At 45.4% G+C, this 10,729-nt stretch overlaps 1 protein-coding gene across 1 annotated transcript; it reads left to right on the top strand.

Moving 5' to 3' along the window:
* The first annotated feature begins 410 nt into the window (after positions 1-410).
* Fam183a (family with sequence similarity 183 member A) lies at positions 411-9,768 on the top strand. Its single transcript, XM_005350013.3, has 4 exons — positions 411-644; positions 3,208-3,267; positions 8,960-9,063; positions 9,575-9,768. Exons 1-4 carry the CDS (start codon positions 512-514, stop codon positions 9,683-9,685), a joined length of 408 nt encoding a protein of 135 aa, XP_005350070.1. The 5' UTR covers positions 411-511; the 3' UTR covers positions 9,686-9,768.
* The last annotated feature ends 961 nt before the right edge of the window (positions 9,769-10,729 follow it).

The raw sequence follows: 10,729 nt of genomic DNA on the forward strand, positions 1-10,729 counted from the left end.
CTCTCTCTCTCTCTCTCTCTCTCTCTCTCTCTCTCTCTCTCTCTCTCTCTCCCTCCCTCCCCTTTATCCTTTTCTTTCTAAATTTAAGGCACCTGCTTTCAAATCTAATGGTTTTTGTCTCCTCCTCAAAATGTCTTTAGGAATTGATCACCCATGTTGATGTCCCCACTCCAGTCTTTTCTTCCTGGCTGGGTAAGGGGACAGCTGCCCTTTCCTAGAGGTGCACAGGGGAGGTGCTACAACTGGATGCTGGGTCCGGGTCTGAGGGCACTGGTGAAGGATCAATGAGACACCAGGAGCCTGAGAGCTTGGAGGGTGGAGTGGACAGAAGCCAGAGAAAGACTGCCAGGGAGGGTGGTGCTGTGGAATCTGGCCGCTGTTGCCTAGAGACAAGAAGGACGCTGTTGCCTGAACACAAGGGGAACACTGTTGCTAGGAGACAGCAGAAGGCAACCTTTCTCTTGGCAAGGGGAAGACAGATAGCCTGACCTCTCAGAGCAAGGGCAAGGCCATGGCAGGACACATGGGGCAGAAGATGATCCAGGACGAAGTTCATCAGAATCAGATCTTGAGAGAACTATTTCTGAAAGAGCTGCGAACACAGAAGCTGTACACGCAGTATCACGTGAATCCCCTGCGCAAGGGTGAGCAGGCACAAGAGGGTTTGGAGGAGTGGGAGAGCAAGCCTCCTCTGGCTCTATGTTGAGTTTTGAGGGGATCTCTCCCGTCTCTCCCCACATCACCCCAGACATGAGAGGTGCATCCAAATGCGTCTGAAATTGAGTATTTTAGATATAGAATAAAGATAAATGATTTGGGGTGGGGGTGGGGGTGCTTGTTAAGTAATTGTACAGGGTTTTTATGTCTGCTTTTTGTTAGGTTTTTATGTTTGGTTTCTTTTTAATACACCAAGGGGTTTTTTTCTTGTATGGTTTGTTGTTTTTATTATTATTTTGACTTCTTACCCCTGACCTCCCTAAGCTCAGAAGTGGTAAGCTACCAGGAACAGAGCTTGAAATTTCCCCTCCCCTCACCCCCACTCAGCAAAACCACCCCATGCCCCCGATCTCCCACTGTCTTCCTCCTGTGTGACTCCATTGGGTTCTCTGAAACCGCCTCTGGGCCTGAAACTGAACTCCAGACTCATGGGTTCCACCACTTCCCTGCATTCTTCTTTGGAGCAGCTCACCAGCAGCTTTCTGGCTGAATGTTTGGCCCTCCTGGCCGGCTCTGCTTGCCTGGCCTAAGCATCCCACTGCACTAGCTAAGGTGTTAGCTTCTCACCACTCCACCTCGCTGCACTCTTGACCATTTCAACCCACAGTTCTCCCAATTAACACCTGCACAGCTGAGCGAAAGGTCCCAATGCCCATGGCAGCCGTTCTGCCCGCTCAGGACATTCGCTCTCTAATAGCGTCTGAGTAGGTCTCTGTGGTCTCCAAACCCCTAGATTTGTGACAGTCTCAGGAGCTCCAAGTTACTCTCCCTCCAAGCACCAACTTCCTTCCTCCACATTCCTTCCTGCTACCTATGTTAAAAGACCAAACAGACCAGGCCAATCCCTTTGTAAACATTTTGGAGGTCTCCTGCAGTTTTGAGCTGGTTTGAGCCCAGCAGCCTCTAAAGTCTCATTGGATCTGGCTCTGGTTCCTTTCCAGCTTCCATCCATTCTGATCCCTCCCCCCACATTTAATTCCACCTCACTCCCACCCAAGAGTCTCCAGCAAAGTCACAGTGCTTACTGCGCTCTGGCTCAGCTACTGCTACATACACACATATCACAAACATACACACACCATACACACACACACCACACAATACACCACACACACACACCACACCACATACATACCATATACACACACCGCACACACACACACCATACACACCACACACATACCACCCCCCACCCCCCCCCACACATACCATATACACACATTATACACACACACACATACCATATACACACACCGCACACACATACACCACACACACGTACCACACACACACCTCACACACACACATACCTGACAAACACCACACACACTCCTTCCTCCCTTCATTCCCATAGAAACAGATTTCCTAGGTGTGCCAAGCCATCTCCCACACCTACATGCTCCTTGTCTCCAACGTCTGTGCTGCGTTAGCCACAGTCAAGTCTAGTCTCGCTGTCTGCAGAAAGTGTGGAGACTTGATTTACCCGTATGTAAGCTAGTTTTTGTCAGGAGACTTGATCACTAAAGTGAGGAGAAAAATTATTCCCCAGTTCTGTTTAAACATTGTCCATTTTACGAATTAAAATGACCCCTGAAGGCCACATGCAGGCTTTCGCAGACAGTGCAGTCTCCTGGCCCAGCCCCTCTGGGCCCATAACTAATGGGGTTCACTGGAATAAAGTGAGAATATACTACAGGGTGTTGGCACTTGCTTTCGTTCACAAAGACTTTGCTAACACACTGGTAACATCTTTGGCATGTGAGTGTGGCTGGGCTGAGAATAGCTAATAGGGTCCGAGACAAAGAACTTCTTGGAGGGCACGGGCTCCCATCACCTTGCTCATGCCTCCTGTTCTTCACCAGCTCTCTCCTTTGGATGCGTCTGACTCTGCCAGCTGTCACTCATCTTCTTTCCCTGCCTTCTCACACAGTGTACCCACCCCTTCACTCAGGACTCACAGGCACCTCCTGGGGACACTCACCACACACCCATGCCACCACCTCTATGCACGTGGCCTGCTCCCAGGTTCCTTCTCACATGTTATCCCATGTTGACATGCTGTCAGTCACCACCAGAGGGAATACTCAGGAGCTGGGAGCACTTCCTGTCTTGCTCAGTGCTGTCTGCAGTGCTCCCGTCAACTGGAGGATGTGGATTCAGTTTCTCCAATCAATGGCATGTCCATCCTGTCTTCAGACATGCTTGCTTCTCTGCCAACTTGGCAGCAAAAGTTTCCTCATGCTGGAAACCGGAAGACAGTATCCATGTGGGACACTGGGAGAGTTCCAGTCTTTTAAGGTCAAGTAGGCACTCCTGGCTACGGTACTGGAGTAACAGGCTTGCTGTGAGGTCTTGTTCCTTAGTGTCCTGCACAGTTCCTGGCAGATGCCAGACTCCTTAGTGAATGCTAAACAGAGGCCTTGTCTAAGGTGAATCTTAGGACAATCTTAGGCCCTGCTAATGTGAATTTTGCTGCTTGTTTTTCTCTAGTTCACACGATTGCCAGGAAGCCTATGTCTTGGCATGATAACTTGGAGGAGCCTGCAGATGGTGAGTGCTGGGCTTGAGAACACTAAGGGCCAGGGTACAGAGGGTCAGGCAGGCTGTAGACACCTCTCAGGACTCTGCTACCTTGGGGAAGATATGGGGTCCTCTGAAACTGGTTTTAACCAAGGTCACAGGAGACTGACTTTTTAGCTACAATGCCAGGTTACTACCCACAAAGCCAACAACAATGTTCATAAGCCCTTACCTTGTATCCATCCAACCCTCCATCACCCTGAAGTCATAGTGACTGGTTTTAATTTTCAATGCCCCTACCCACTAAGCAAGTGATGGGCAGTGCTCTAGCATGCTTCTGTTGCTGTGGTCAAACACTCTAACCAAAAGTAGTTTGGGGAGAAAAGGATTTATTTCTTCTCACATCTCCAGGTCCCTTTTCCCCAAGGAACGTCAGGGCAGGAGTGTAGTGAGGAGGCAAGCAGACCTGCTTTTCGTCCTGCCCAGCTCCGGCATGGCTAGCTTTACACCCGAAATAACAACACACAAATTGTATTCATTTAAACACTTCCTGGTCCATTAGCTCTAGCCTCTTACTGGCTAACTCTCACATCTTGATTAACCCATTTCTATTAATGTGTGTAGCACCACAAGGCGGTGGCTTACCAGGAAGATTCTAACCTGTGTCCATCTTGGGCTGGAGCTCATGGCGTCTGCCTCATTGCCTTCTTCCCAGCATTCTCCTGTTCTCATCTCCCTGCCTCTACTTCCTGTCTGGTTGACCTGCCTATACTTCCTGCCTGGCCAATTAGCACTTTATTAAAATATATGATTGACAGAATACAGACAATTCTCCCACACCACAGGAGCTTGAAGCAGAAGTCATGGAAGAAGGTTGCTGGTTCACTCAGTCTTTGGCTTGCTTGCTGCAGGCTCCTGCTCAGCTGGCTTTCTTATACAGCTCAGGACCACATGTGTAGGAATGGCGCTGCCCACAGTGGGCTGAGCCCTCTACATCAATTGTCAATCTTGACAATCCCTCCCACCCCCATGGACATGCCCACCTGTCAATCTGATCTAGGTAATTCCTCAGCCCAGGCTTTCTTCTCAGAAGACCCTAGGCTGTGTCAAATGGGTACTTTTAAAGCTGATCAGGACAACCAGTTTCATTTTTTTGTTTTCAAAACTTCTCTGAAACAGTTTTTAGGATGATTGCTAGAATTAGGCAAAATAACGCAAGTGCTTAGGATGGGGTGTGGTGTGCGGTGCTTCATAAATGTTGGCTGTTATTTTCATAATTACCCTGTAACAGTCTGCGGGCTGGGGCTAGGAGGAGGGCCTGTTATGAAGGAGCAGGAAGTAGCCTCGTACATACTTGGAGAGGAGTTAGGCAAGGGGATGAGTGAGCCAGCGTTGCAGACTGATGCCTTTGTCGGGCAGTGACATTCTGGGAAGAGTTCTCAAAGACTCCAGGCAGAGGCATATAATAATAAGAGCAGCGGGGCTGCTTCCCACCGCTCAGCTCCCGGCCACAGGCCACCGGCTAGCTTTACCAGAAATAATTATACAGAAACTGTATTCTTTTAAACATTGCCTGGTCCATTAGTTTTAGCCTCTTATTGGCTAGCTCTTACATATTGATCTAACCCATTTCTAATATTCTGTGTAGCCCATGAGCTGGCTTACCAGGGAAGATCTTAACCTGCATCTGTCTGGAGTGGGAGGATCATGGCAACTGACTGACTCAGCTTCTTTCTCCCAGCATTCTGTTCCCCTACCTAATTTTCTGTCCTCTTAAAGGGCCAAGGCAGTTTCTTTATTTAACCAATGAAATCAACACAAAACAGAAGACTCTCCCCCATCATTTCCCCTTTTCCTGTTTAAACAAAAAAAGAAAGGCTTTTACTTTAACATAGTAAGATTACATACAACAAAACAGTTATCAAGCAAGAATTACAGTTACAATATTTATATGTATTTTATCTTTTATCATAACTAAGGAAAACTATAACTATGTATTTATTCTTCAACTCCATCAAATACTCCAGAAGGATATACTATTACCTAAGCAAATAAGAAATCCAAACTCTAGAAATGACAGAGACATCTCACTGTCTGGACAGTCACCCAAAGTTCCTCTGAACCGTTGGGGCATCCATCTTTGGCCTTCAGGCCCATAGTATCCAGCAGACATTTCCAATGAAGCAGGAAATTTCAAAAACAGTTCAGTCACTATCTGCTGTGTCTTGTAGAATGTCTCATAGACTCTTTCATAGATCAGGAACCCCAAAAGACCATCTCACCTTTAGGCAAGTTTAGGAGTCCTCTATCTGAGGGTTCTCTGTGTCCGGTTTATGCAACAGTCCAGGCAAGAGCAGTTTCTTGCCCAAATGGCTATCAAACTCCATAAGTAGCCTCTTCGATGCCCATCTTCCTCTTGAAGTAGATTGGTTCTGCCAGGAGCAGATATGTCTCATTGTCATGAAAAGCCCTAAGTTATTAAAACATTTAAAATGTCATATTCTGTAGTCTTTGAAAGATATGAAGAATGCTGATTTCACTGAAATATATCTCTATATATCTAGAAAATTAACTAATATGACTACAAGCTTGATTATTATTGATGATTATCCATTAACAACCTATATTTCCTAATTATACATTACATTTTTAAATGAACTATACAATCACAATATCTTCAGAAATACATATACATATAACAAAATTGACCTTAAAATCCATACCAATGTAAATTATTTATATCTATATCATATCCCCCTTTAAATGTAAAAGAACATTTATAAACAATATATGGGAACATGGGCACAGTTATTTCTCTCCAAGCTGTTTTTTGCTGAATGGGGCATTGTTAATCAGGTCTTTTATTGTGTAACCTGTGTGCCAGGTTCATCTCAGTTGGCAGTTGAGCCAAGTAATTTTTTGAGGGTGTTCACAGCAACCTTTCAGGAGGGCATGGTCTACCATACCATATTGGGATAGAAACAATCCATAGAGTCTCATCCTCTGTGAAAACAAAAGAAGACCCTCTCCAAAGCATCATATCCTTAGACCCAAATTTTGAAGTCATAATACCCTCATGAAATCCATTTTAGTTTAGCTTGGCAGCCCATGTAATGAAATGTCTCTCTGTATTGAGCTCCTTTATAGTCAAAAACTTTAAAGAAAACACAATAATACAAATTATCCAGACTCTCTGTGAATTTTCCATTTTTCTATGGCTTGTTTTTCTTTATTTTTTTTAATCTCTAAATATCTGTACTCTGTCTCTTTAAAGACTTTATCCTTTTTTTTAAAGGGGCATTAACTTTATTCTCTATTTTTTTTCTCTCTCAAGCCTACGTACATTCATCCAATATTGTGATCCATTGAGGTCTGTTATGTCTGAATCTGTTTTATTGTGAAGCTGTAATTTTTTTTACTACCCAGGAACATTTCTTAAAATGTTAAGCACTTCTTAAAAACTTAAGTTGTACCATGTAGGGGTAATACAGTACCGCCTGTGTCCTGCCCAGTCGAAACCTTAACTGCGCTGTTATTATGGCAATTACGGTAGTTTCTGCCTGAGATCAGCACATTTCAGCATGGAGCAGCCGCTCCTGCCTCAGATCTACTTGGTGCCTGAGCTGAGCACAGTTCCAGGCACACAGCAGTCCACATTGCCATCAAGCAAGCCATAGAGCTTTACTCCAAATGCTCCATTCAAAAGCTCTGTCTCCTGCAGGAGCCAGACAGAGATCACAATGGTGGCACAGCCCAGAAAGCTGACATTTTAAAACAGCCAGTTTTTTCCTGCTGCTGAGTCAGGAAAATTTCTTTGCAGCACACAACCCACAAACAGCCAAAAGCTGTGTTAAACTCTCTCTCCCTTTTTTTTTTAAAGCCTTCTCAGTTTTTTAAGTGGATTTAGTCCATCACGTTGGGCACCACTCTGTAGTAATAAGAGTGGCAGGGCTGCTTCCCACCGCTCAGCTCCCGGCCACAGGCCACAGGCCACCAGCTAGCTTTACCAGAAATAATTACACAGAAACTGTATTCTTTTAAACATTGCCTGGCCCATTAGTTTTAGCCTCTTATTGGCTAGCTCTTACATATTGATCTAACCCATTTCTAATATTCTGTGTAGCACCACTAGCTGGCTTACCAGGGAAGATCTTAACCTGCATCTGTCTGGAGTGGGAGAATCATGGTGACTGACTGACTCGGCTTTCTTTCTCCCAGCATTCTGTTCTGTTTACTACGCCTACCTGATTTTCTGTCCTCTTAAAGGGCCAATGCAGTTTCTTTATTTAACCAATGAAATCAACACAAAACAGAAGACTCTCCCCCATCAGAGGCAGAGCTTCTCAGGGGGAAACTGTGCAAAGACATTTCATGATCTGTAAACAGGCACAGGAAGGGGAGGCGGCAGCACGGTCTGAGAACTGTGTACAGCCTGGCTCTTGTCCTTGCTGCTGACAGTGGGCTGTCCCTCTGTTTCTTCCCAGGGCTGATTCCTGCTCAGCATCCAGAGTCCCCCTTCTCTCACTAGTTGTGTGACAGTGGGAAATTACTAACCTCTTTGTGACTCGGTTTCTTTGTCATGAAATAAAGGCATTGCAGTACCTGCTCCTTTCTCTAGTGAAGGGAACGCACCAGATGAAGGGGAACATAAAGTAATGCCACATTATCTCTGAACTGGATATAATAAGGGGTTCTTTATTTAAGAGGGGACTCACAGATCACAACAGGGAACAGAAACAAAATCCAGAATTCAGGTGTGAGAGCAGAGACAGAGCAAGAAAGCAGAGAGTGTGCACCTTTTGGTACCCAAAGCCATGCCCAACCTGGTCCAGTTTCTCAAAGGCCATTGGCTGAAGGAAGTTCCCCATCACCTCCCCCTTTTGTCTAAATAAGAGAGTTCCAAACCCAATACAAAACTATATACAATAAGAACAGATATCAGGTATAAAAATTAGAAGTACAACCAGCACAAACAATATTTAGCAAGAAACATATGCTAAATATTTCAATTAAGTCATAAGAGGAAAGCAACTATGACTATCTAGTCTTCAACCCCATCAAAGACCAGAGAAGGGAGATAATATTACTTGAGTAGGCAGGAAGTACAATCAAGCAGCTTCCAAAATGTGCAGTAGATGACAGAGACAATGACTACCTGGGCAATCACCCAAAGTCTCATTTGCAACGTTGGAGCAACCAAATTTGGCTAAGGACTATAGTAACTGATGAGCCATTTTCAGAGGCAGGAAAGTTTTCAAAACCATCTTACACTGTCTTGGCAAGGTTTGGCAGTCTTTTTTTTTTTTTTTTTTGTATTTTGCTTGTCCAGTCTGGACACTGTGCATTTTGTCAGTGGTTGAGGCATGGGCATTTCTTTGTCCAAAGGCAATTTTTTTCCCCAAGAAGAAAACAAGCTCAAAGTGAAGTTTCTTTAGTGCTCAGCATTCTCTTAGGAATAAATTGGTGCTGCCAGGAGGAATCGTGTTTCACGTCAACAGAACCCTAAGTTATTTAAATGCCATATTCTACAGTTCTTTGAAGTGGTAGAAGATTACAGTACCAGGCATGGTTTCCCTCCTGTTGAGTGGTCCTTAGGACCACTTAGAGAGCTGCTGGTTACCACCAAGGTATGCATGCCACTACCACACCCATAGGTTTATCATACCATGCTAGTTGTTGCTGTGGTTTCTGATTCCTTTTTAACTATGGCCTCCTCTCCCAGCCAAGTTCCTGAACCTCATTCACCATGCTGCACAGGGTCCAAGGAAGAAATATCCAGAGACACAGACTGAATCCCAAGAAATTGGATGGGATCCAATTCCCTTGGTGAGTATGGCTCCTTCACTTAGTGGTCCCTGGGAGCATACCAGCAGTGCCAGTGATGGGGAGGCAGTCTCTCCTGGTTTTGAATTCGGGGCCACATTCCCTAGTTGTGTGACCTTGGACAAATCACTAAGTTGTTTTGTATTCACCTTAGCGCCATGCTCCTTCAATATGTCTACACATTTGTCAGGTAGCCCATGCTAGGCACTGTCCTTGTAGCTTAGCTACAGTAATAAATACACTGCCTCTCCTCTGTGAGCTACGGTGGTGAGCCCTGAGGCAAGGCCTCCTTTGGGCAGCAGGGAGGGGCCTGCCTCAGCTTTGATAGGTTACTCTCCTTCAGTTTGGAGATCCTCGATGTGAATACTACATATATCTGTGTCACAGCTCAAGGTTTAACAAGGAAAAGCCCTGCTGTCACCGGGCCTTTTGCCTGATACAGATCCAGCTCTACATCATGTAAACCCTAGTCTGCTTCCTCTCTGAAAGACTGACCCTGCCCCCTCCCCTTTAGGTCAACCCAGACCGCCAGGACAACAGGCTGAACCACTTCAAAGTCTACCATGACATCACTCTGTACAAAGCTAAACTGTGGAGTCTGGGGGAGGATGATCGCCTGAAGTAGCATTCTCTCGGTAGAGCGAGTCTGAACACAGAATTCCCAAAGTGTGCGCCATCGGGAGAAATAAAGGCAGCTTCTGTTAAAAATCACACAAGACATATTTTACACGGGTCACCACATTATGATTTAGAGTCAGGTAGGGTCTGATTGAAAATGCTTCAGGAGGCCTTGGAGCATCACATAGGCAAAGGGAAGAGGAAGCATCCACAGAGAACAGAAGTGAGCTAAAGAAGCAACCTGATTGGTTATAACATGTGCCCATCTTGTCTGTAATGGTTTGAACAGTTGCCCTCTGGTGATGGGGACTACAGCTCAGCTACTTGTTGTGAGAGGTCTTTGTAGGGTCCTCAGATGACTCCAAATGACCAGAAGACACCTGATAAGCAATTGAAGAGAGCAGCTTCATTTTCAAGAAAATGAAGAAAGCTGGGGCCCCCTGAAAATGGCCTTAAGCAGTGGGAGGGAGGTCGGGGGTGGGTGGGCATGTAAGGCAATCCTTTTAAGCCTGCATAGGAGAATTCCAGCTGTGGTTAAGTGTGCTTTGAAGTGATTGGGTATAGGCTCTTACTGATACAGGAATCATTTTTTTGGTTAGCTCATGACATCTGGACCTATGATTATGGTGTCAAGAGCCTGTCTGCTGTGTCAGGGGTCTGTGTGACAGAAAATAGCAAGAACAGTTCCTGCATATGGCTGGGTAGAACCCCGATTGACCACCAGACTGGATGTACTTCCTGAGGGTCTGGTTGAAGTCAGAAATGAGTCAACATAGGATGGGGTAGTAATAAAGGGCAGAGCTCCTTGTAACCTGACTGCTGGGGAAAACAAAACTGGCCCTGGTCCCTTCACTCAAACAAATCAAAGCAAAACAAATAAACAAACAAAATGTTGGGCATGGTGGTGTATGCCTTAAATCCCAGCACTCAGAAGTCAGAGGAAGGCAGATCTTTGAGTTTGGGGGCAGCCTGTCTACAGAATGAGTGCCACAACAGTCAGGATTATACAGAAAACCCTGTCTTAAAAAACGAGAGAGAGAGAGAGAGAGAG

Source organism: Microtus ochrogaster, chromosome 7 (genome assembly GCF_000317375.1).
Source record: "Microtus ochrogaster isolate Prairie Vole_2 chromosome 7, MicOch1.0, whole genome shotgun sequence".
NCBI lineage: Eukaryota > Metazoa > Chordata > Mammalia > Rodentia > Cricetidae > Microtus > Microtus ochrogaster.